We start from the raw sequence: 26,240 nt of genomic DNA on the forward strand, positions 1-26,240 counted from the left end.
ATAAATATTTGAAATCACGTATATGCCCTTCTACTGTATTTTCATATTTTTATCAATAATTTTTAAGACTTAAATAAGTTGGGGTGACCGATCTATGGGTCGGGTCGAAGTCTCAATTTAGACCCGTTCTATTTTTCGATTGGAATTTAAATTTATTAAATTTTGATTCAACTCCACCCAATTCAAATTTGGATTGTCCATTTTGGCCCCGTAGGCCCATGGCCTTCAGGCCACAAGGGATTACATAGACTTTCTGGCCACAGGAGGTGTAGTGATTGTGACTACTAAACTACGATTTGACCTAATTATATTTATTTTTTTATTACAATGGAGGTAAATGCGGCAACAAAATTAAAAAAAATAAGCTCACCAATGACGCGAGTATAGTTGTTTGGGAGAGCCGTTGATGATAGAGCTTTTTGAATTAAAGTTTTTATAAAAAGCTGTTTATTGTTTGGTAACTATATCTCTAAAGTGTTGTGCCACTTTAATATGTGTTTGATAAATAAACTATCAAAATACTTTTGGTATGGCAAAATGACCATAAAAAACATTGCATAGTATTATACAACAGAACATAATAAAATATAATATGTATTAATACATAAATATATAATATAGTATAATATTACTGTAATATAATATAATATTATTATAATATAGTAATATAATCTTATATATTATAGCATAATAATTTAATATAATATTAAATTATTTAACATAATATATCAATATATTATGATATTATATTATATTTATAGTATAATACAATGTGAAGATATAAAATATTATAATTATTAGCATAAATTAATTTTTCATAATATAATAAATTTTTTGGTTAAACAATTATTGTGTAATTGTTATATTTTATTACGAGTATTTTGGTCAAAAAACAGCTTTTCGACCGAGCCTAAAAGCGGGAAGTTTCTTCCAAAAAGCTGTTTTTAGCTTTATGGAAAAGCTAAAACAGTTTTTTGAAATTTTTACCAAATACTCTTATTTCATCTAAAAGTGCTTTTAGCCCTTCCAAAGCTCCCCAAACGGGGCCTTAGTTTCTCCGTACAAAGACACCGGAGGGCCGTGACCCAATCGCTTTTTCTTTTTTTTATTTTATTTTGTTGGGTGCAATGGCGGCTCCCAAATAATGAATATAAATGCAGCCAACAAAGTCAGAAAACAATAGGCTACAAAAAAGGCCTGGTATAGACTCACTGTCCAGCCAGATAAACTCACCAGAGAGATGAGCTGCAAAGGAAGCAACTCAATCAGCAGTCTGTTTGCCTCTCTGTAAACGTGTGAGTCATGGTAGAAATGGCACTCTTCCAGCAATTTGCAAATCTCATGGGTCAACGGCGGATCCTCAACTGTGCATTCTCAACCCCGGATCCATTTAACCACCATGACTGAATCTCTCTCAAAAATAATGCGGTTTACACCCAGTGTTCTTCTCGCATAGCAGAAATCCTTTCAAGCTGCTCTAAGTTTGGCATATACCATAGACGAGTTCAAGGTCCGCTGACCTTCCGCCGTAACTAGTATGACGTTATGGTTTCATATGGTGAAACCACGCCATCTCCTGCCATCAGCCACACTACCATCCCTTTTTCAATCATCATTGCTTCAGCCATTTGTCGGTCCGACTCTTCTCTCAATCCTCTCCACTTGCGGTTTACCCATGCGACGACCATCCTTTACGATAATACACTGACACCCACTGCCCGCCGTCATCGTTCTCTCCTCCTCCACCTGCTCTTGTTGGTCTCCACAGGTGAGGAGAAAAGAAGAATAGAGCCGACAACGCTTCCTTCCCCTCGACCCTAGATTCCTCCCTCCCCTCCCCCTCCCCCTCCCCTCAAACTCAATTCCCTCCCCTGCTACTCTTCCTTTGGAATTCCCATTGCGAGATTCCCCTTCGAGCGGTGAGCGGTTCTTTTTCCTTTCCTTCTGCTCTTTTTCTTCTAGTTCCAAGATTTGCTTCATTTATTATTTATTTATTTATTATTTTTTTTGCTAGGACGGGCGATTCATATCTGAGAACGAATACACCCAATAATGCTTTCGCTGCCAACTTTTTCCTCCAAATTATCCACGATTTTCCCTCTCTAGAAAGATAGGGGCCGCAGAGTTTACTTCGCTGTTCCTCTTCCCCCCTCTCCCAAATTGAGGGACTCGAGAACTTTGCCCTAACGGTTAGATTAATCCATGGGGCAGGCCAAGGCGAAGACGAGATGAGTCGGATTTAAATGGAGCTTTCTCCCAAGGTTTGTTACGTTCGGACCCTGATTCTATGTACCATAAGCTCTCTCTCTCTCTCTCGCTCGCTCTCTCCACCCTTTTTTCCCCTCTTAACTTTTGTTTTTATTTTTCTGTTTGATCTTCTCGAATGCTTTGGGTTTTTGATTTTTTTTTTTTATCATTGTTTCATTTACCAGCATGACCTAAACTGAAATTTGGATTAAATCCGAGTTATACATGAATCCGACCCAACCTAAATAACTTATCGGATCAAAAATTATAGCCGTAAATTCGATTCAATCTTTTATGATCTAAAATTAAAATCTGAATAAAAAACTGAATTGGATCGATGTCATGACTCAATCCGATGCGACCTATTTGTACCTTTTTAATAAAAATATGGATACCAAACGTAATTATTTATATTTTTTTAGACCGATACAAAATAGATATTAAATATATTTATATCTATGAAATATAAATTAAATGTCAGTTATATTCATTCTTTTCCTACCCAAACACAAATATAACTAGATATTATTTACATATTGTTGTGGGATTTTCACCCCGGCAACAGCCTTAGTCCCAACCGAGCCGAGCAGAAAGAGACCGCGTCCCCCACGAGGTATTGTCCGCTTCGGGCGCTCCGGTCCGCGCGTCCAGCGCTGACGGAGGGAGACGTTTCCGGCCCGCGCGTCCAGCGCTGACGGGGGGATTGCCCTCACGGTTTTGTCCCACAAAAGGGCCCTCGTGAGGAAAAGGCTTCGCCCTCCTCATTATAAGGCACGGAACCTTTCCGCTCTAGCCGATGTGGGACTAAATTCAAGGCCCCCTCCCCTCCCCCCACAACATAGCCCCCCCAGCGGGAAGGTTCCGGCCAGGTTTTACCCCAACGGGCCCCCACAGTCCTGGAGGGTAGTCAATGGAGAGAAGAGGCTTGCCCTCCTTCTAGCGCCATCTGTTGTGGGATTTTCACCCCGGCAACAGCCTTAGTCCCAACCGAGCCGAGCAGAAAGAGACCGCGTCCCCCACGAGGTATTGTCCGCTTCGGGCGCTCCGGTCCGCGCGTCCAGCGCTGACGGAGGGAGACGTTTCCGGCCCGCGCGTCCAGCGCTGACGGGGGGATTGCCCTCACGGTTTTGTCCCACAAAAGGGCCCTCGTGAGGAAAAGGCTTCGCCCTCCTCATTATAAGGCACGGAACCTTTCCGCTCTAGCCGATGTGGGACTAAATTCAAGGCCCCCTCCCCCCCCCCCCCCCCCCCCACACACACATATAAATTATTTTTTTAATAAAATTTAATAATAATAACTAACAAAAGCATGCCAGCCTAAATGGAAACTCTAATAAATTCTCGGAATCCAACTTTATTAGGATACATAAATATTGTGCAACATAGTTTTGGCTTATTGAATAGCTACAAACTCCACTGATACGCTGGCCAAATAGGCCCACAGATATAACAAATCGAGCTAAATGACATGTTGTCATAAGAAAAGGAACTCTAATGCTCTTACCATCAGCTAGGGAACAGAGGATGTCTTGGACGCTTTTTTTTTTTTTTTTTTGGTGGTAAAGGCGGCAGTTTATATAGCTCTAATGTAAGTACATTCTGCCAATGTCTTGGACGCTTTCAAGCACAAGTTGGTGCAACGGGCACCCTGTCCACCATAGAATTGGGTGAGGTGATCATATTGCCTTGCTTGAGTACTAGGTTTGCTGCATGGTCATCGAAGCATTCGTCAATGGTTCGAAATGAGATGTCTGGATAGAGGCTGGCAGCTTCCACATCGTTGCACCCATCGATTGAGAAATTGATTTGGCAGCCATTAATGAATATATCATGCGTCAAAGCAGCAACTATACTTGCTGGAACGCAATTCGCTGCAACCAAAACCAACAAAATAAGGTGAATAGAATGTGATTTGGTTAGTGTTGGGAATTAATAGATGCGTTAATATTATATCAGGATTTTTAAGTAAGGGGTGTTATTTAGCTATCTTCTTATAAGAACCATTATATAAGATGAATAATTAATGGTCAATATTTGCCCCTTCAAATAGCCATACAAACAAATAATACTATTATTTGTCTACTATTGTGCATCATTTTCCATTATAAGGGCTAGTAGTGGTTGTCAATAAGAGCTGCCATTTCATTTTCAGATAAATCTAGTCTAATTCATCCTCGGATCATTGGTATAGGTATCAAATAACTTTATCGACTGAGCTAGTTGGCATCCTTAGTCAGAATTTGCATTGCAAAAACTTAAACGGTGCTATAAAAATTTGGATTCGAGTAGATGGAAAAGGTTTGAAGTTTGCTTCCAACCTTCTGCCATGGCAAGCAAGTCCTCCTCGGCTAAGGTAATTCTCGGTAGGGTCCGTCCAATCTTAGTCTCCCACAAAGCAGCCATTTCATTCAAGCTAAGAACATTGCAAGTTGGGCGGAAATGAACGGTTTTGTTGAGAGTGCGGAAATCATATGCTGCTTTAATTGTGAACTTGCCAATGTCACTCCCGGCAACAAAAAAAGCTGCGGCACAAACAAAAGTTAAGGAAATTCAGTGAGGTTTCAATTATATTTTCCCACAAAATTGTTCTATTTCTCTCAAGAAGAAGAATAAAAAGTACGGGAGGTTTCCACCCAAGCCTAAGACTTGCAGATTCCTGACATTTTATGTTTTATCCCTGTAGCTACGATCTTGATTGAGATAAAGCCCTACACTAGCAAGCAAAATATATCAATAAAAAATAGAAGGAATGCATAAATTATGTAGGCGGACCTGCTACAGGATTGGTTTATCATCAAACATATATTGTGCTCGTGCTTTACGTTGGCAATATTTCTATACGAGAATCTATGCAGGTGTGTGTTTAGTTCCACATCAGCTGTGCACTGATAGAACTTGGATATTTATATATAGCCAACGAACCCAATCTATAGCCTATATAGACTAAAGGATACTGCAGCATGAATCCTTTTAGGGTTAACCACGGGCTAATCATAATATTTGTAATTGAATTTAGATCTTTAATTTGACGAGGATGCGAAGATTCATGTGGGTATATGTTTAGTTTCACATCGGTTATGCACCAAGTAGATTTTAAATATTTATACTAGATCAAAAAATTCAAATAATATCTTTTAGCTAATATTTTTTGGATGGGACTCTAAGTCACTACATTATATAACTTGTAGCAATGTGAGTCATACATATATACAGGCATGCATACATACCTACAAACATATATACATACAAATGTATGCATGTATGTATACATACATGAAAGACATAATATAACTATTGATTTTATTGTTTTTTGCTATGTTATTTTTATCTTATCTCTCCTCCTTTTTCAGTAATGGTTTTTTACATGGTTGAAACTCCACTAGTCCATTATATTGCTGCTAAACAATTTTTCTTTTAATATACATTACAATCATGGAATAAATAACAATTGTTTAACGGTTCGTGAGGGATTATACTGTCTGCAATATAATAAATATTTAAATTAGAATTATTATATGCGCATCATTATTTTATAGTTATTGTTGACTTGTTGTATGACGAGAGTGATGGTTAATTATTATTTGAAATAGACACAATTCTTTGTATTACAGTGATCCTTCTTCTTTTTTTAAGTTCAAATCTAACTGGTCACCTCATAGCTATATTATATTATGTGAACGATGACGTACTGCAAAAGGATTGCAGTTAAGAAATCACTTTGGTGATCCCGTTTGGATCACCAAACGCCACCATAGTATAAGAAATGCTACAATTACCCAAAATCTTATATAGTAAAGTTACATATATAAATGATGCATAATTTACTTACTCATCTTCTAATTGGCAATTTGAAGATCTAGCAGGTATTCACTGCGGTGAGTGAGCTTACAAATCATTTGTGTAACTTTTTTTTCATATGAGATCTAATTTTCTGGCGTTACATGGACAACTCATAACAATGTTTAGGATTTTCCCCCCCAAGAAGAATTCGAAACTCATGACCGGTCCAAAAGAGGAGCGGCATCCTACGTCGGCATCTGAGAAGGGCTTTTGAGTAAAATAACTAGGGGAAACTAATGACCGGTCCATTTTTTAACCGAATCTAGTCCACTTCCTCTTAATAATGCATGATTATGAATCGTGGTGCGAATCTAGTCCACTTCCTTTCTTTTTACGTCTATCTCTTTGTTGTTATTTGTCAGGTGAAGTTTTTTATCTGTGAAGCCTATGGACAACAAAAGAAATATATTAAGCTGCGTCCAGCCACGAGTACCTACGACTCGATTCCAAGAAAGAGAAAGGTACAACAGGAAGGTGATATGGTCCAGGATTTTTGTTTTTTTCTCCTTGGCTTCGAAACAAAAAAATATAGTCTGAAGAGGTACCCTTAACGTTGCCGTCCCCATAGATCTGGAACCGATCCAGTGGCGGAGTAACCTCCGAAGGGTGGATATTATCATGGTAAGGCCACCCGGCAATGGAGTTGCAGCAGATGTAGGTGTAGGGTATCCCCATGGCCTCGATGGCACGGCGGACGGTCCTCTTTTCCTTGTAGAAAGTGAGGCCAGGCTCCACAGGGTTAGCCTTGTCGATGTCGTGCCCAAACTCCGATGGCAGAAATCTCTGCAACGAAACGTCGTCCTTCTTAAAAGAAAAAAGAAAGCACCAGCCACAGACCATTGATGGGTACGAAAGAAGCTATGTCGACGTACGTTGAATATAAACGTACGGACTTAAATGGTTATGAATATATAGTTGGAGTCATGCATGCTACCTTGACGGTACCGACAGCTTTGATGGAGTCGAGCAGGTTGAGCTGGTCGAGAATTTGAGAGCCACCCATCACGGAAATAACCACCTCTATGCCTTCCTCTCTCAGCGTCCTCTCCAAGAGGTCCTTATCACTTGCGGATCCCTGAAAGGTTCATGGCCAGTTCAAAAAGTGCGTCTCCGGAGCACGGTTATAACCAAAGCAAGCAGTAGGGTTTCACCTCGACGACGATGGCGCCTTTCGCGCGGAGAGCATGGACGGTGGCCGCCCTTGCAGGGCACGCCGAGCCCGGTCGGATGAGGACGTAGGTGGCGCGGCCGCTTTCGAGGCATGCGTCCGCCACGAACCGGCCGATGTAGCCGGTCGCGCCTATGACGAGGGCGGTGCCGTTGCTGCCGGCAAACTCCATGGGGTCAGCTTTTCGAGGGCCTGACAGAAAAAGACAGGGATATATGTTATAAGAAATGGTTCGACTCCGATGAATCGGGGTGCGTCGGTTTGGAAGAATTTATATAGTAGTGTATTGGACCATACGGTCAAGCCACCAAACAACTTTCGGGGTGGAGGGGTCCGAATCACCTTTGAATGGCCGAGGGAGTGTTAGTTGGGCTCCTGTTCTTCCGGTTAGTCGGTTAGATGGAGTGGGAGACCGGTAGGAACATCACGGGTCAAACTAAGGGCGGGAGTGGATTGAATTATATTTATTCAGATTCTTGCATATGAATTTATCTAAAAATAAATAAATATTTAAGTATTTGATTAATATTCGTATCGGTATATATATTCATATCCGTCATATAAAAATAAATATAAATATGGATTGACAACTATCCAATCCATATCCGGATGTTCGATTTTATTTGTAACTTTATTTAATTTTATATAATATTTATATATTTTTCAAAAATAAATGATCATATTAATATGCCATTATTTGTCACATACTTTTTAATATCTTTGATTCTGCTTGATTCAGACGACAAAAACAATATAATTTTTGGCTCAGAAAGCTTAGTGAAAGTACATCCCATGTTATAGGCGGCAATCGAGGATGAGATACAAGTGGGATTGGACATATGATAAGTTCAAAAACCTGTTTACCTAAATTTGCTATTTTTATCAAGCAAGTCGAAAATTCATAATTGAACTTGATGATATATTGAATAGGTAGCTGAATTCTATTTACAATAGCTTGACTAAAGTTAAACGAGTTAACTATTGCCATCTCTACTTCATGTTATGTGGTTTATAAAGGTCAAGGGACAAGGGGGAGGTACCTAGATGGAAATAAGCTATTTTTTCCTCTCCAGACCTCTGGTAATACTCCAGCAAGCAAATTGACTGATGATGCTAATCGATGAAAACAGGCGTTAGTGTTATTGCTATTAAAGAAATTTTTAAAAGATAATTCCATAATCTAGAACAACTTTAATTTGCCAATTGTTGCTTTATATATATATATATATATAATTGGCTAGCAAGGAGAATGTCATACCTCCGACCCAAAATTGCGAGTCAAAGGTCATAGCAACCACCGTATACTCATAGAAAACTTTATTCCTACAAGCATGCAAGGCATCTCAACATGATATTATATACAAGCAGTAGAATAAATTTAAATAATTAATATTCAAATTCTAATTTAAATGGCAAAATTAAAAGTCTTATAAAATCAATAATATTCTAAAATCTTGCATCAACTTTAAAATAAAATCTAGTCTAAATAAAGATGTCAAAATATTGTCTCTAATAATTCTCCCATGATAAATCCACGAGTCAAGCTAATTCTACGGATCTGTAAAAATAGTAAAAAATTGTATAATGAGCCAGATAATCCAGTAAGCAATGATCACTTTAACTAAATAAATCAAGCAATCTAATAGATAATAATATGTAGAAAATAAGCATATATGCAGTACTAATATGTAGATCAATTTTTTTACCAAAAATTAAAATTTTCTTTATGGATTCAAATTCTTTCAAATATTTAATTCATCTTATCAATCCTGAGCTATAACCACATTTTTTTGTGACAGGGTCATAACACCATGCATCTTTTTGTGGTAAGCTGCATATCAACTTGCAGCAAAGTTCTTCAGGATTGCATATCTGCTTGCCATATGTCGTGCATCATCTTGCGACACAATCTTCAGAATGAATTATGTGCAATGTATTGGCCCCTATTGGTGGGGTCCTCAACATAGCCAGGTCGAAATTCAAATAATTCTAGGGGTTCATACTTCAGTTTAAAAATTATGCGATGTCAAAATTAATCAATCATATCCATAATAATAATATATATAGTCATAATATTTCCAAATAACATTGTCAATAATAATATACTATGCATCAAGTTTATGCATCATGAATCATACCACTCAAAGTCGTGAATATAATAATTTATAATTGCCGATCAAAACGGAATTTATCTGATCATGCTCCAACTAAGATAAATGTAGTTCATTAGAGATCAGAGTGACCAATTCTAATGGTGTTCAAAAAGGGCCAAGGTGGAGGCTAGCGTGTTGCCCACCTAGTTGATCCAAAATCATGAAGAGATTAGGACGCACCATTATTGTGTATCTAGAAATGAGCCAGCCAGCTATATTTACTTCAAATTGGTAGTATATTACACAAGACTTTGCTAGCAGCTGGTAACTTGGTCGGTTGGCACCTTCCTCGGCAAATGATCGCTGTATTAATTCTCAAGAAATATTGCACCAAATTATGGCAACTCATGGAATGTGCACCAAATCTTGTTGCTTACTTCACGTGAACAGGGAATAATTATGGCAAAAACTTCTTGAAAAGTTTCGCTTGAAAAAAATAGACATTACATATAGGTACAAGATAGAATTGCATCATTTTTTACAGTTTTCTTAAACTTCGTTGGTAGTTGGTTCCAAAAAGGATGACACCATTCAATCAAGCAGATAGATCTAGTCCGGTCGAGTCTACCAAAAAATTTGCAGCATTATTTATCTCTATAAATATGCTCGCTGGTATAACAGAGTATCTTGAATCTACCTTCTTATATCTTGAAGATATCAAAGCTGCTCCTTCCTTTTCCCTTTTTCGACTCTTGTAAGGAACATTTTTTTTGTAATAGGATTGCATTGCTATGATTTAAGTGTTGAAAACCCTTAAACATGGTCGAAGCATCTATCACCAAGGCATTTCTTTGCTAGAATACTATTTATATAAGCCTTATAATTTGATTGTGCTCTTCCATTTCTATAGATCCCTCCAACCCTTGCTTAGTGATCTTTCTATTGAACAAAAGCATTGCTATTAAGCCTTGGACATTTCCTTCACTTTGCGCCACCACTCCATCAATGATTAACTAAAGGACATTGTACACAAAAAATATTAAATCGCAAATGAGAAGGAACTGCTAAATAAATTATACCGAGAAGACACTGGAGCACTCCTCAACACCCCAGCCAATCTGTAGTACTCAACAACATGATAAACACAACCTGTGGGAGCAACAATGCTTTTGATTTTTAAAAAATGGACGGTTGCCCCCATAATTCTATGCTAAAAAGGGTTGCTAATTTTACAGTGGCAAGAAAGACAAATTTGTTTCAGAAACCAAGGCACTGTGTACAGAAGGATGTCCTGGAACCTTGTTTGGTTCTGGGTTACCTTGAAGAAGAGCTGCTCTTTTAGGATTGAAGAGCAGGAGCTGTTGCATGTCCTTGGGGAGAACATTGAACACCGCCTGAAGGTATCCCTTCAGTTTCTGGCATGCCACTGTTGAGTCTGCACTTCCACCTCCAGACTGCTGTGACTGAGAAAATAATATAACAGAAAACCGATATGAACATATTTTGAGGTGGTCTCCAGGCAATAAGGTCAGCGTAGTTACAATAACAAAGTGCAGAACTGTATGATTCAAAGCAAATATTCGGCATCATTTAAATAGAACTGTAATGCTGGTTAACAAATAATTACAAAGAAAATTTAGTCAGACAAGTCAGATTGTTATAACAGTTGCAGTACAGTATGTGCGGAGCTCCAAAATCCTAATTTTGTGCATTGACTTAGACCAGGTACTTGGATTATATATTAGTATTATATGCTGAACCTATGCAATATGTTGAACTCAAAAGGTCAGAAAAATGTGGTACAGAAAAAAAAAAAACACTAGATGTTTGCATCAGGGATGAGCATAAGATAGCAATGTTGGCGGATGATGCAGACAAGCAGAAACTTGGAGAGGGTTTTAACCTTGTTGAATTTGGACCACGGGGACAGGTGGTCATGCACCAACTGGCAGTTAGCTTAGCCATACCACTTCAGTAAGCAATTCAGAAATGCCCAGGTTTTATCTTCAGATTCAATACCCTGCATACACTTCTTAATATGTCGATCACCTAGCAAAAATGAGGGCTAATTGTGTCGAGTGGGTTTTCCTGATGGGGCAGTTGTATTGTGCTTGGTGGTCATATCCAGGTGTTTGATGATGTAAATAATCCAATGACCAAATTGTTCTATTAAGAAGATGAATGAAACCTCATCATTGATGATGTTGGAAAGACACTAGGATCATATATAAAGCCCATCTGCCCAAAAACTAATATATATGAAAGCAGAAGAAGTTGAATTAATTCAACAAGTCATACAACTAGTTCACTTGAACAAAGCATGCTGGATGTGTAGACAAAGTGTTGTGACCTCCTTGGAACAAAGGCGACAAATTAGCAGTATCGCAAAGTTGAGGCACAGAGTGACAAGGAAAAGAATCATTCTGATTCAATCGAAGTTATTTAATAAGCCCAGAAAAAAAAAAGTTCAATGTATTCTGTTCCATTGACAACACAATAATAATCACGAAGGAGTAAAATAAGCAACATTATGACCACAAACAAATTAATCAGTAAACCCCCATTGCTAGCCTCCTCTCAGATAATGAAGTTACTACCATGGCAGCCCACCACACAGGCATGTAGATTTTCATTTTTCATGTACATCAGTTGAGGGTTACAATGGACTTATAAAGGGAATCCATAAAATTATCTTCTGTTATATCATTACTTTAAGTGAACATTAGTTAAGTACGACAAGTATACTATTGCTATATTATTATTACAATGTAAAAAATAAAAATTGATAAAACTGAATTGGTCAGCGATAAGTTTGAACTATAGCATAAAACATTGGAAGAGAAGAATCTGAATGTTACTTATATACATGCACATTCAATTATGCATACAAAAACATGCACGCACACAAACAAAATGCAGTCAAAATCTATGGCCAGGGAAAGCCATGAATTATAAGTTATTACAGCTCTATCAAGCATGAAAGTGAGAGCCACAGAGAATGACTCCAAGAAATCTATAATTTGGTGGATAAGTAAAAACAAATGTCCATGAAAACTGAGATAAAATATGTGCATAAACTAAAGAAGGATTTAAGGTGAATTTGTGGTAAAACAAAAAAAGACTAATTAGAAATCTAGAACCGAATAACTGAAAGGAGTTAAGAAGTAGCAAAGCTGAAATGTTTCAGCAATGGATAGAAGGATTTGAGATAGAATGGCTGTCTGCTTTAAGGGATAAAAGGGAGAAAAAAAGGCTACAAGAAGGAATGAAAAGGAGAGAAGGAAAAATGTTGCAATTTGAACAAGTAGTAAAGCAAGAACTATAAGTTTTAACTGCTTGATATCAGGCTTGTGGATTACGTTGACTCAATACCTACTTTCAATTGATGTAAAAAGAGGTTACAAGAAAGCTTGGATTAGTGAACGGCCTTAATGACTTTAGTTGGTCAAGAGATAGAAAAACTTAGGACAGTTGTTCCCATTACCAAGTACCATTGGTATTCCTCCAAGTCCGAATTTTGTTTTGTCAGGCATGATTGCCTGGAAGTACTGAAATGTTGCCTCGTTTGACTGGGTGGAATACAAGATTAAAAGGTAACTTTTCGCTCAATTTGACAAAATTCCCTTTGGCCAGTTTTGTAAAGTTTGTCTAAATAGGGAAGAATGGTCGAGAGGTTTTGGCTGAATATGAAAGAATTGATGTGAGGCTCTCTTCCTTTCTTTCTCCAATGTATGCTCAAGCATAGATAAGACCAATCTAACCACGATCAACCCAATATGATCTGTCTACTTGTTGGTCATGGTGTTCATAAGGTTGACACATAGTGCAGGGTGGGCTTGGATGTTAGTATTTAATTATAAAATGTCCATGAATGGGAAGGCCCACCTGCTCTCCGTCCCATGCTACGACCATATAACATTTGCATATAGTTTCCGAGTACCTAACCCAGTACCCACCATGACTGACTAGAGGACAGCCCATATTGGTCACGAATCACATTGGGCCTGCCCATGCTTGAAAATGCATCGAAGGAATGGCAGAAAAGAACATAAATTCTTCCATGCTTAGCCAGAATTACAAAACTAGCAAAGGGCAGTTTAATCAAATAAAATAAAAGTTACCACTTATTCCAGGTAATCATGTCTGGAACAGATAAACTCCAGCCAGATAGAATTCTGATTTCTCACAAAACAATTTTACTTCAGAATAGAAGTAGCTATTCCAGGTTTTTCCTATCTCTCAAAAAATGCAGTCTAATCTGGAACTAAATGAGATCTATATGATTAGTTGGCTTGAATTAAGAAGGGCATGAGGCTTGCTGGGTTTCATCATTATGGTGAAAACCTAAATGGAAATATAAAATATCTTATTTTGTCTCTTAGTCTGCAAGCTCCATTGGTTTTACTTCAGCAACAATTCCTGTCCAAGATCAAAAGTCATCACAATAGTAAGCACCATCAAACACTTCACTTCCAACAACTCACTACTTCCAAGAAGCCTTTTTTTAATCTCTGCCAGGGTGACATATTATGGTCTTACACATAGCAAAGCATCTCAAGCATACTCTGATTTTATTTGACACAATCCTCAAGCTTCTTCAACAATATGCCATCACTCCATTGATCAAAAAAATTACTTGTTAATAAATTTATAAAAGTATAGATCAGAAAACAAAATGGTATGTCTAACAAAACCAAAAAGCTATCATGAAAAATCAAGCAAGCAACAATTTTCTTTCCTAATCATCCATTGTTCTGGTACTCCCTGACTCTGTTACACATCCAGATGAATCACATTCACTTTCTCTAAAATCCAGGGATCACCTAAAAACTACCACCAACGAGCAAGCCATATGATGGTCCACTGCCTCTATAACATTTACGAGCTAAGAAAATATCATGATAGTGTAATCTTTGGCCAGATTCAACTCTGAATACTAAGTTTAAATGCGGAGAAATTTGTAGCTAAATTGCTTTCACTATGAGATGCCAACCGGCTAAGTTGGTAAAGTCTCTTGCGTTGCTGCAAGAGACCTAGGTTTGAGTCTACCCTCGTTCTCACAGTCAGCCGGCTTCCACCCAGAACTGAAAACAGAAAAAGAAAAAGAGAGAGAAAAAAAGAAGCTTTCTCTATTTTTAAAAAAGAGGCTTTCACTATTTTTAAAAAGAGGCTTTCGCTATTTTTTCATAACTCAATTATGTGAAGAACCAAAGTTTGAGACATTCGATCCTTCTACACCTCCTTTAGGGCAAAATAATTTGTTACCTCTGGCAAAATACCTTTTTTCCCGGAACAAGTCATGATGTCTTAAAATGTACCCAACTTTGGAACAACCTGGTACCATCTCCAAGAAACTCCTTGACTCTTCTTTGATGTGCTATGCAACTGACACTGAAGGTTTCCTAAATCTATAAATTGCTGATTCATGAAAATAAAAATTAATAGTGCACCTGATGCAACCAGGAACGAAAATCTAGCCCACATAAGAGAGACACAAACACCACAAACATGTGGGTAATCATTTGCACGATCTTACTAACCAAGTATATGTCTCACATGCCTCCTTAATAGTGAATGAACGATGTGACTGCAAAATGATGAACAAACTCAGGTGGGGCCATTCCAACTCCTCAAGTCCAGCAAGGTCCAATCTTACAAACAATTGGTGTGAATAAATTTCTATGGATAACACACTTTTAGAAAGTTTAAGTGAGACAAGGCATAAGATACAAGTGACAAGCTCCAAGGCACAAGGTTCAAGCTTCATGTACTTTCAAAAACCTTAGAAATCTAAGAAAAACATGAGAATAAGTAAGCAAAGGATGTCAGAGTTGATTAGAGACTATGGCAAGGATCACACATTTCTTACGCCAATGCCAGTTATACACAAATTACTATTGTGGAATAACATATCCGACTATGCTTAGATTTGGAATTTGACACATACAAAGTTTTTTTACAGGAAGAATTTCTCGGAAGAAGGTTGGTTGTCGAAGTAATTAAATTAAAATTTCAGGCCTCCCATGCAAGGTCCAAAGAACAACGTGCATACTTCACCAGAACCATTATGTGATTCATGCCTCTTATTTTGTATAGCCCCACACAAGCCTGAAGGCATTTTTAGAAAGACCAGCCTAGAAACATGTGTCGAAGCAAGCAATGATTAAGCAGTCTTAAAACAATAACACAAACTCAACTCATAAACATTGTACGCCCAAAGGAGAACAGGAGATCTTGGATCATAGTTAGCCTAGGGGACAGTAGTCGTATATTTCAACCATTTACATTTTTCTAAACTCTCCTAAACAAGGATAAAACAGGACACTCATCAATTTGACTGGAGCTAGAGATAATTCCAATCATAAGATAGGAAATTTACCTTCTACATAAGAAGCAAATCAAAAATCTACTCTATCCCTAAGTAAAAACATACCTTCTCCACATTAACAATAATATTTTTGCTGAATTTTAACAAACTCCTAGGGAATTAACAATAAATTTATGGCCACCAGCTGAAAGAGTCGGATAGTTTAATTTTTTTGATTCATGGAAAAACAAAAAATCCAAGATTTAAAAACCTTCCAACCAAGATGAAATAGCACAGTGACAAATGAATCATCAAGCAACGTACTGATAAGCCCTTATAGAAAGTGTCAATTATCAAAAGAACATTAAAGTAAGGCATGCAAACAAAATTTCCTGTCCATTTTGTCTGCTTTAAGCAGAAGTGCAGAAACCAAATCATGCCATATAATTTCATGCAGGAAACAGCATAAGGTAATGAGGCCCATAATGATTGCGTGAACCAGCAGTCAGGGGCCTAGTGATGAGAACTAATCTTGTCTGCTGTATTTTCTTCAGGGTTATTTCAATTGTTGAACAATTTCAACTAACATAAAAGATCATTTTGTTGATGCTCAAGTAGACCTGATAGGAAAAACTAATCAGGATCTGGAACTTTATGAAGCTCAGCACTGAAAGAACTGCTTTAGAGTCCTGATGCCTTTTCAGGATGCAAAGGTTTCCCTCAATGGTTAACACCCTTATTGAAAAGTAATATTTAGTTTCAATGAACAAAAGATTCCTGGACAAGTATTCCCAAAAATCTCACATTACTCTTACAGGTTAGCCATTATGAGCCAACAAGACTTTGCAGCATCACAGAAGCTGAATTTTAATCACCACTAAACAGAGAGCCATACTATCCTTGAATTTAGCCATAACAAGGTCTGCAAAAACTATCTCGAACTGCCTTTACCAGGGCATACCATGCCATACCATACTGACATGGAATCGAGACAATTTCTAGGTTTAATATGGTATATGAGCCGAACTGGTTTGAACGAAGCGGAACTGCCCTGTGCCGCTTGGCTTTAGACGGTACCACGGTTGGGAGAAAAGTGCCGTGAGCTTGTGTTGGTATAGGGCTCCATACCATATCATACGGACCGTACCATACCAAGCCACTTTGGCACTAGTATAGGACCCGATACCAGTTTTGCAGAACTTGAGCCAGAGTATCATTCTTCTGAACTATCCATCCATGTTTACTTAATTTTCAAGATTTGCTCTGTCGACAGCATATTCTAGGCATGGCAACCTAGTTGGAGACGTGATTATGTATTGTCCAACCTAAATTTAAGTCTTCCATATTGACAATACAAAATTGAAAATTTCTTTCATGAATTCATCTTTCTGAGACTAGGAAGTGAAATTGTCAAAGGCCTTAGGCTTCAATTCAACTTTCTGAAAAAATGATCCTTGACTTTAAATCACTCAGACTAGATAGTTATATTGAAGGAAAAATGTAAGAAAACCTCCAAATCACTGTTAACTAGTCTCCATGTTTCTTCCTTGCTGTAGAAGAATTACTCAATTACTCAATGACCATAGAGACCTACAAATTTGAGTTCATAGACCAGAACTTTTAATACATGGATTAAAGTCCACAGAATCACAATTTGCTTATTTTCTGAAGAATGATACTTTAATATTGAATTCACTGGGAAGAATCAAAGGATTTGGATAAGTTGGCTGAAGCCCTAAACCATATCCTCACAGCTTCACTTCCTGTTTAAAGTTGGATGCATAAACAAAAGTAAGGTAAATTTTCTGGCCATGCTAAAAGATTTACTTCCACAGGTGGCTGCCACTCCAAACCATTCATAATGCCAACTTGATTTCAACTCCATGAAATACAAATTTTGATCCAAAATTCCTTTTCACAGTTATGGATGAGAACATAACATCAGCATTCGTAATCTACTAGAGACACATTTAAGCTTATACATCCATCTTCATGTTCTGTCTGTCTGTGATGATAACATATTGCAAAAGTCACTATATCAGCATCCAAAATTTCACCAAGTTCAATTCTCACAATCAACCTCAACAAACTAGTTTGTATAGGCACATTTGGCCAACCAGTCTGCAGTAGTGTTCCCATCCTAGATACAAGGAACAAGAATATAATCTCTATCCTGATTTAATATCAGTAATTGAAAGTCCTTTGTAAAGTGACAGGGCAAACATCTTGGTGTTTAGTAAGATATATGACCAGTCCAGTCTATCTCAACGATGATCCTCCTGAGAGAATGAATATTTTCCTGTCAGAGGCCTTCAAGATAAGCCCTAGCTTCAGCTTTCAAGCTTGATATTCCAGAAAAAAACACAAATTTAGCACAATTAATTTCACCTTGGTGGCTACTAATGATGATTCCAGCGTCAACAATGCCAGTGGAATAGTCAGAAGAACCATTTATGTTGATTTTACTACATGCTGGCCGCAGTGTTGGTTAGGCTCCAAGATGGCAGCAGCAGAGCTAGAATTGGAAGATGTTTGTCCATTTGCAAGGTAAAAGTATAGTATCCGACAGCTTAGCCTGACTGTTTAGTGGAATTGCCAGGTCTTCTTACATTTGAAATAACCAGCTTCATGAATTACTACAAGTGAAAAGGCCCCTTTCACCATGGCTTATCTATTAGCTCTTTTTTAAACTCCAATGAGGATTTTAGTTTTTTTTTCCCTTCTTTCCTCCTGACTCTAGGTCTCTCGGAAATCCTTTATTTCTTCCCACAGCTTGTACTCAGTGGTAGATGTATCTCGCTCATGCTCTTGTAGCTTGCCATTTTCTTCTTTCTACTTGCGGCTCTACTTGAAGTTACCATTAATGTTAGTATCCATTTAATTGAACAGTTTCCATTCTTCTCTCTTAAAGTTAATTAGCATTCTTTTCATTTGTTTTCTCGAATGGGTACCTTACAACAGTTAGAGTTTCTTGCTGGACTCTAATTGTGATCCTCTTCAGTACAAGATCCATGATATCTACATTTTGGCAAATGTTGATTCATTCTCCTGTTCTTACAACAAAATTATAACTTTCCGCTCATGCAGAGTCATCCTCCATACTCCAAAACCCGAATAACCTTTTTTTTCCCATTTATAAAACTGTATATTAGCTTCTTTAAGTTGCGAAATATCGCCTATCAAAGAACCATACATCATCTTAGATAGGTTATGGAAATCTTACCAGAAAGAAATAGATTACAAACTCAAACAAGAGATGTCTTGTGTGTCTTTGCTGTCTTCCAGGTTATATGGTCTAAAACGATGGATTGAAGGTGGATCAGGGCTCAAGGTTGTTCATATTGGCCACATCATGTTAACTAGGAGATGTTGCAATTTTCATGCCGGGCTTCTGTTTATAGAGATTTATCCAAAGACTCAATTTTATTATAAGGCATATCAAGAAAAGCCGAAGGCCTTAGATTCTCAGAAGTACCCATCAACTATTCTACTTTCTAGAAGATAAAGTGGACTGCAAAAATATTCACCTTTTCTAATTACAAAATGATACAATCACGGAGTTCAATGTTTGAATTATAAAGATTGGTAGATTAGCAAGAAATTTCGAGGCAAAAGATTGCTGTTCAAAGAAAGACCTAAAGTTATATGCTGTATATAATTTTTGTGGATTTTTGAAGACACCATCAATTGCACCAAAACTTTGTTGTTCACTCAAATAGTTAGGCCTTGCAATCTCTTTGCATGCGATGGAGCTCAGTGCCAAACTGCTAATCATGCCAAGCCGAGTTTGTATCCTTGAAAAGAACAAGATGATAACTGCTGACAACTTGAACAACCAAACCATTATGCTAAAACTAAATAAGAGTTCGAAGGATGAAGAATATCTACATCTTCAATCCTTATACTCACAACATTATTTATAAGATTCTTCAACACCTCATCCCTTCTTTATCCATTGCAGAGACAATTCAATAACGCATCCAATAATGCTCTCTTGGTGGATTATATAAAAGTTGAATGGTAGAGGCTTAAATTATCACTTTACATTGATAAAAGTCTTGTGTCATTGGTTGAAGGAAGCTTTTGGCTAGAGGCAAGAAATAACATAGAGAGATTAGTCGAGATGCAATAGTGCAACCAAGGAAGCTGCAAAACACTAGCCTACGTTCCCCACCTATCATTACTGAAATGGTAAAACGGTTCTTAATTAGTGGGCTGCTAAATATTTAGGAGCATTATATGAGCATACAATAAATTAGTGTGCATAACATAATTGCTGTAAATAATAAATTGATAAGCTTTGACTTAGCCAAATAGAAGCTAATTTTCCAATCCATACAGAGCATAACAATGCATTTATCAACTTGCCAAAATAGCAATATATGAAATTGAAGATGATGGGAAATAAAAGGAAAGTCAAAAAAAAGGAAAACAGTTGCCTGACATGTTTTAGTTAATGTACTGAGCACTAACATGAAAGGATGAATAAAATTAAAATACAGTGTAACAGTTACATTATATCAGATATTATCTTCATATATATGCATGTGTGTGTGTGTGTGTGTGTGTAGTTGAAACTTGAAAGTATTCAAAGTTCAGACACATCAGAACTTTGAGGCCTCCAGCATGAGAATGGATTCCAGAAGCGTTTGCCATTTTTTTTTTAAAACCATTACATGTGAGTTTAAGGAATACCAATTAATAAAAGAAACCAGGCAGTGTGACTCCACTTTTTTCCTAAAGTGTGTTGCATGACTTGCGTCCAAAAATTAAAAAAAAATAATTTAACAAAAAAAATATTTTGGTTCCTTCTGCCTGACTCTAGCAGCTTGCTGAACTCCAACGGCTTCATGAGTATGTTTGACATCAATAAACTCTCTATTTTCCAATTAAGAGTCTCGATTATTACAAAATCCAAAAATCACGTGCATGGAAAAGAGAAGGGAGGGAGGGCAGAGCTTCATATGTGTGCCTAGCCTTATCAACAAGGAAAAAAAGAGCATCATTAATTACATTGGAGGATCACAACCATATGTACTAAACTCTTACAAGTATTGCACGTGTAGACTCTCAGTAATATTTACTATGTAAATGCTGGTAAAGTAAATCAAATATCACACATGTTAAATTTATTACTATAAAAGCAGGCAATCACTTAAGCAAGTGAAACTAAAAACTACAAAATGTTTTAATGAGTATCTAACCAGATTAAAAATATCCTCAGCATTTAAATGGTTACTGCTTAAATTATTTAAGCACTATGTAGATATTCAAGAATCTGCTAAAGAAATTATGCAGTCATTTTCTGATAACTTTAAAAACCCTTCTACCCCATGGGTGGAAATTAGCATGACCTTCATCCAAGGACTTATAAAGCTGCTAATGATAAGACAAGTAATGACATAAGCTAAAGCTAACCATATATGGTAAGATTTACCAAGAGAGTTAGTATTTAGAAGCACAAAGCAAATGAAACATAAACTGTGGGACCCTAGAGTTTGAGGAAGGTGATATGCAAAATTCTGTGAGCTGTAGCGGTGAAGGTGTACTACACATGAAATGAAATGAGTATTTGAAGTTCTTTCAGAACAGATCTGGAAAAGAGGGGAAAAATCTCAAAAGGGAACATACCAGAAAATACTTCAACCAAAACATCTGGCAAAGGCATGATCAAACTAAAAAAAGATGGATCGTGAATTAAAGAGAGCATAGGGGTGTAATCTAAGTTTTATGACTCAAGACAACCTCAGTAGAATGACACGAATACAACCTCATTAAATTCTGATGGATAATAGGGCTTGGGGTAAAAGCCACATAAGATACAGTTATGGAAGGTGAAGAATTCAAGGGAAAAAAAGAAAAGAAAACGATATAGTAATTTAAGAAAAGGAAGATAATATCGCAATTTTTTTTTTCACTATCGACTTGGACATAGAGGCCCAAAATCATCTTGAGATTTTTTTTCTTGTTGGTAAAAGAACACAAGATGTCGTGGATGAGACAACTGGCCACTTTCTACATATCCTACTAACACCTGTAAATAATCTTAATCAACTTCCTTAACATTGGATTGTGACAAAATGAAAACTAACTCCTCAGCTAATGATTTAACCTCCTTAAATTAGTCTCTTTCACAGTAACTATTGATTCCACCAACTAAACCACAAAAAAAACTTAAAAAACTCCCGTAAGCAGGTAAACCCTCCCCCCCCAACCCAACACACACACACACAAAAAAAAAGAGACTAAACATATTATGAACTTCACAAGACCCTAATGTACCTGAAATCTACACCATTATATAAAGAAAACTCTTGGAGTTGGACCCACAAAGGCAGACTCCAGAAGTCCCCATACTTGTTTTAAATTTCCACTGAGATGATTAATTTCTTGGAGAGTATGATAGAAACCAATTGTGATAATATTTCATCTACAAGACCCATGCTCTAAAAAAATACGGGCATGCAAAGATGGAATCCTGAAGCACACAAAATCAGACTCTTGAGGTCTTGCACTCCTTTTTCTTCTTAGGAAAAAGCTCCCAAACCTGTCTATCGTCCTCCCTTTTCTTGACAAGCATGTGCATGTAACATGTGCGAGATACTAATAGGGATATTCGGATCTCTAATGCCAACAAAAACACCTAACTTTTAACCATACTTGACTAAAACAACTTTCCTCAACTAGCTGGTAAAATCAACTAAAAGAGCCATCAGAACATCTGTGCTTATGTCCCTCTACTTTTATTATAGTAGACATGGAATAAAAAATCAACCAAAGATAGACACAGCTAGTTAATACTTGTAAAAGCCCTAACCTAAAAGGTTTTGACACTTGGATTGGCAAAATATCAATTCATGGTCTTCAGCACTAGCTAATGGTTGTAATACATTCTAAGTGACCACGCTAGTGTATTGCTCAATATTGCTAACATACGCTTAACAATCAGCCAAAGTACTGCATTTTTTGAATCCTACCTCCAATCTAGCCATAAAATAGCTAATATAGGCAAAAAGCATGGTTTTATATTTTCCCTATATCCACACCACCTCTATTCTTCTTGCTCCTCTCCTTCCTATTCTTAGTTATCGAAAGCAGGTAGGGTGTAGGTACAGGGAAGCAGGTCTCTTAAAAAGCTTTAGTAAGAAAACACTTATAAAACAAGTGCGGATGAGTTTCCAAGGAGATTCAGAAATAAATTCGCCATCCTAAATGGAAGATTCCTACTACTACAAGTTCCTACTCATATCCCCTTTTTTTAACTTTTGCACTTTCAATCTCCTTTAGTTTTCTCTTCTCACTCATACCCTCTTAGTAGCTTCTCCTAATCAAGTAATTGATTTTTTTTGTTGTTGTTGGTATATTTTTTCATCACTTTCCCCCTATATTTTTTCATTTCTTTCCTTTTCTGCAAGATTTCAAATATTGGTACCAAACCCCATCCTGTTTTTTCGTCGAAATGATATAGTATAAGTATGGTATCAATATTGACAATATGTACCAAAAATGATAGCACCAAAAAAAAAGAAAAACCATCGATACCGACTGGTACATCAGCACAGTAACGTAGCTAGTACAGATGGTTTCAACATCCCGATACCTGCACCGATGCCAATTTCGCATTAGATCAATAAGGTACTGAAGATACCATCCCGTTCTAGCGGTTCATAAATCCATGTTTTCTACCTCTTCTCTCTTCCCATTTTTGATTTTCTTCCTCTACTAAATGATTGTCTATGTCAAATCCTTCATTGCCAAAACCAAGAGCAAGTTCAAAATGATAGGAGTGCAGGTACAAGGAAATGGATATCTAAAAAGCACTTTGATCATGGAAGCCAGTAAAGTTTGAGCATCCCTGGAGTGTCTGAAGTGGATATGATACCCTAGGGAGCAAATTTTTGCTACTAATGTCAGATCTGCCTAGGCAATCAAGAGTCCCCATTGTCTAGGGTTAGGAGAGACACGTTAACAATCTTCACCATATCTTGTGACCCTAGCATGCAGTTAATTGCCGGATAAGTACAAACAAATATATGCTTGCTACTCCTATGTACAAGGATGCAATATAGAAATTTATTTATTTTTCAAAACATGGTAAGCGTATGAACTTGTTTCACCCTTTGAAGTAATGAAGGCATAATGAGAGCTAGAGAGGAAACATTGTTAGGCAAAAGAAAAAGATAAGCACGTTATAGCATAGGGCTTTTAAAGTTTTTAGAAACTATTCATTCGTTATTTCACACATAAGGTGCAGCGAAGAATACACAGTTCATCAAATATTAAGTGAGGTCCTTACCTGTATCTCTTCAATTAAATGCCGCTCGATAGCATTAAAGGAATCGACGATCTCCACTTCAGACATTTTTGATAATAGCTTGTGTATGTCAATGTTTATCCGGGCCTGCCTCCAAAGTCTACATTGTTCTTTTTCAACAGCAGCACGCTTTCTTTGGAACCATGGCATGAAATTGTACCCTTCTAGAAAGCGCCTGAAATAAAAAACAATCAGCCTTTAACCAACATGAGATCAACGAGTCATGCCTGCAAGCAGAAACATCCAAATAAAGCAGGTTGATTGGATTCCTTGCACGCATTAGGAACAATACCTGTATAAATCCAGCCAATTAGACCTCATCCTTTTGGTTAAGAACTTCCCAGGACCTCTCGCAGCCAATCCATTGAGGAACTCATCAGCATGAAAAGGAGGCAGAGGTGGCGGCTCCACGAAAGGAGAGCTTCCTTCTGAAGGAGTGGTGGCTCTCAAGTATGGCCCAAAGGGCGCAAGGAAGTTGGTCGTCAGCTCCAGGAAATGCCGCCGCAAGATCTCATTATTGACGACCGACATGGACTCCTCAATCCTCGGAGACATCCCCGCATCGATAAGCCTGTTCAAAACTGCAGTGTCCGGCTTCATCGTCGCCGAGTAGGTGCTCCAAACAGCTTCCTTGTGCTCCGTCATGAGGCAAAGAGGGCCCTCTCTCCTCCGCTTCACGGCATTTAGCAAGCTGGAAGGAGAAAACTTGTTCAGCGACAGCTTCTCGAGGTTGAGCCTTCCAGGCCTGGTGTTCCTCCCGGTGCCGATGGAGGGGGAGATAGAGGCCACGGGGAGCACGCGGGTGGAATTAGGGCTCGGGCTCCCGACCGAGACGACGTGGGGGATGTTCTTGAGGGATTTCAAGAAGAAGAGATTGGTGACGCCGAGGACCATGGGAGGGAAAGCGTCGCCCTCGTGGAGGGAATTGAGGCGGGCGAAGTCGGGGTCGTGGATGGTGAAGTAGGGGCGGAAGTCGACGCTGTAGCGGAGGGGGGCGACGAGGCTAACAAGGGCGGCGACGGCCTCGGAGCACTGGGGAGGGGTGGGGGCGATGACAAGGATGGGCTCGCCGAGGAGCATGAGCTCCCAGAGGGTCCAGAGGTGGAGGAGGAGGCCGCGGAAGGCAGCAAAGAGGTCGGCATCGTGGAAGAGGCCGTGTGGGACGGAGGGGTTGGCGAGGGGGAAGGGGGCGGCGGCGAGGTCGTCGGGGGAGGGGGGGAGGTGGACGCGGAGGGCGGCGGTGCCGATGGGGAGGTCCATGGGGGACCCCGGTGAGGGGGGAGGCCAGGCGGCAACGTGGGAGGCGACGAGGTCGAGGGCGGCGCGGCCGATGTCGAAGCAGAGGGGGCCGAGGATCTGGAGGAGGAGCCGGAAGACGGAGGAATAGGGGTAGTGAGAGAGCACCACCACCGACTTCTGCTCGCCGCCGCGTGGGAGGCGCTCGTCCTGGCGCTGCCGATTGAAGACGTAGCCGTAGATAAAAGCGCCGCCGGCGGGGAAGCGGAAGGAGAAGATGGAGTCATGGATGGAGGAGCGGTGGCGCGGGTGGTGGTGGGACATGGAGTCGGGGAATGAGGAGAAGGCGACGAGGAGCTGCAGGTCGGAGGGGAGGGAGTCCGGGGGGTAGAGCTCCTCCACCGTCTGCCCTTGCTCCAGGTCGAACCGGATCACGCAGAAGGCCAGCACCCATCGCCGGAGGGCGCTCGGGTTCGGACTTGGGGGGCTTGGGCTCGCCTCGCGCTTCGCCGATAGGGACGGGGACCGGTTCATGGATCAAGATCCCTTCCCTTCCTCTTTCTCCCTCCCCCGCTGCCAAAAGAAAATGCCAAGACCTATCTATCTACTAATTATTCTCTACTAGAGTTCTATAATGAGAATTTGAGTCATCGTTTGGGATGGAGAAAGCTACGGGGATTGGATTGGAGAAGACGGAGGGAGAGGGATCGGCGAGAAATAGGAAAATGGAAACCGGGGAGAGTTGGCGAGCCAGGAGAGGGGGGAGTGATGTATTGGTTTGGGCTGCCCCTTGCTCGGCACCCGTGTCACGACCATGAGGAGGGCACGGGGAGGGATCACAGGATGGGTGGATTCCGTTTCCGTTTTGATCGTTCTGGTTTTGTTTGGGGTTCCGCACAACGGAATTACTTCGGCCGATCGGTGCCGGGATCGCATTGTCGGCTGGCCCAGGGGCCCTTGCGCCCCGCACCGGGATATAAACCTAGGAACAAGACAATGATACGATTGAGAACCGTAAAACCAACGGCCGTTAGC

The 26,240-nt window shown here is 39.0% G+C and overlaps 2 protein-coding genes across 4 annotated transcripts; both read right to left on the reverse strand.

The window, feature by feature from the left end:
• Positions 1-3,578: 3,578 nt before the first annotated feature.
• LOC103696132 (leucoanthocyanidin reductase-like) lies at positions 3,579-7,511 on the reverse strand. Its single transcript, XM_008777667.4, has 5 exons — positions 7,239-7,511; positions 7,022-7,162; positions 6,633-6,870; positions 4,566-4,769; positions 3,579-4,118 (listed from the first exon to the last, which is right to left on the reverse strand). The coding sequence occupies exons 1-5, from the start codon at positions 7,425-7,427 to the stop codon at positions 3,868-3,870; spliced, it is 1,023 nt and encodes a 340-aa protein (XP_008775889.1). The 5' UTR covers positions 7,428-7,511; the 3' UTR covers positions 3,579-3,867.
• A 2,876-nt stretch (positions 7,512-10,387) lies between these two features.
• LOC103696133 (protein DENND6B) lies at positions 10,388-26,175 on the reverse strand. Of its 3 annotated transcripts, none has more exons than XM_008777669.3 (3): positions 24,262-26,173; positions 23,952-24,144; positions 10,388-10,811 (listed from the first exon to the last, which is right to left on the reverse strand). In XM_008777669.3, the coding sequence occupies exons 1-3, from the start codon at positions 25,737-25,739 to the stop codon at positions 10,578-10,580; spliced, it is 1,905 nt and encodes a 634-aa protein (XP_008775891.2). In that variant the 5' UTR covers positions 25,740-26,173; the 3' UTR covers positions 10,388-10,577. The 3 variants fall into 3 exon arrangements, with proteins under 3 accessions (XP_008775891.2, XP_038984913.1, XP_026656585.2); XM_039128985.1 differs by lacking the exon at positions 10,388-10,811 and adding an exon at positions 10,821-11,397 and having other exon boundaries at positions 24,262-26,175; XM_026800784.2 differs by lacking the exon at positions 10,388-10,811 and adding an exon at positions 13,731-19,838 and having other exon boundaries at positions 24,262-26,175.
• Positions 26,176-26,240: the final 65 nt, after the last annotated feature.

This window comes from Phoenix dactylifera, chromosome 8 (genome assembly GCF_009389715.1).
Source record: "Phoenix dactylifera cultivar Barhee BC4 chromosome 8, palm_55x_up_171113_PBpolish2nd_filt_p, whole genome shotgun sequence".
NCBI classification, from domain to species: domain Eukaryota; kingdom Viridiplantae; phylum Streptophyta; class Magnoliopsida; order Arecales; family Arecaceae; genus Phoenix; species Phoenix dactylifera.

Bases quoted from the DNA above. Each gene is read 5' to 3' on its own strand.
- LOC103696132 (XM_008777667.4), bottom strand. From the start codon at position 7,427: ATGGAGTTTGCCGGCAGCAACGGCACCGCCCTCGTCATAGGCGCGACC. The intron at 6,871-7,021 runs GTAGCATGCATG...GTTTCGTTGCAG, and splicing joins AAGCTGTCGGTACCGTCAAG to AGATTTCTGCCATCGGAGTT. The intron at 4,770-6,632 runs GTACCTCTTCAG...TTTGTGCCGCAG, and splicing joins TGGGGACGGCAACGTTAAGG to CTTTTTTTGTTGCCGGGAGT.
- LOC103696133 (XM_008777669.3), bottom strand. From the start codon at position 25,739: ATGAACCGGTCCCCGTCCCTATCGGCGAAGCGCGAGGCGAGCCCAAGC. The intron at 24,145-24,261 runs GTATTGTTCCTA...TTTTTATTTCAG, and splicing joins AATTGGCTGGATTTATACAG to GCGCTTTCTAGAAGGGTACA. The intron at 10,812-23,951 runs GTAAGGACCTCA...TTATTTTCTCAG, and splicing joins ATTTAATTGAAGAGATACAG to TCACAGCAGTCTGGAGGTGG.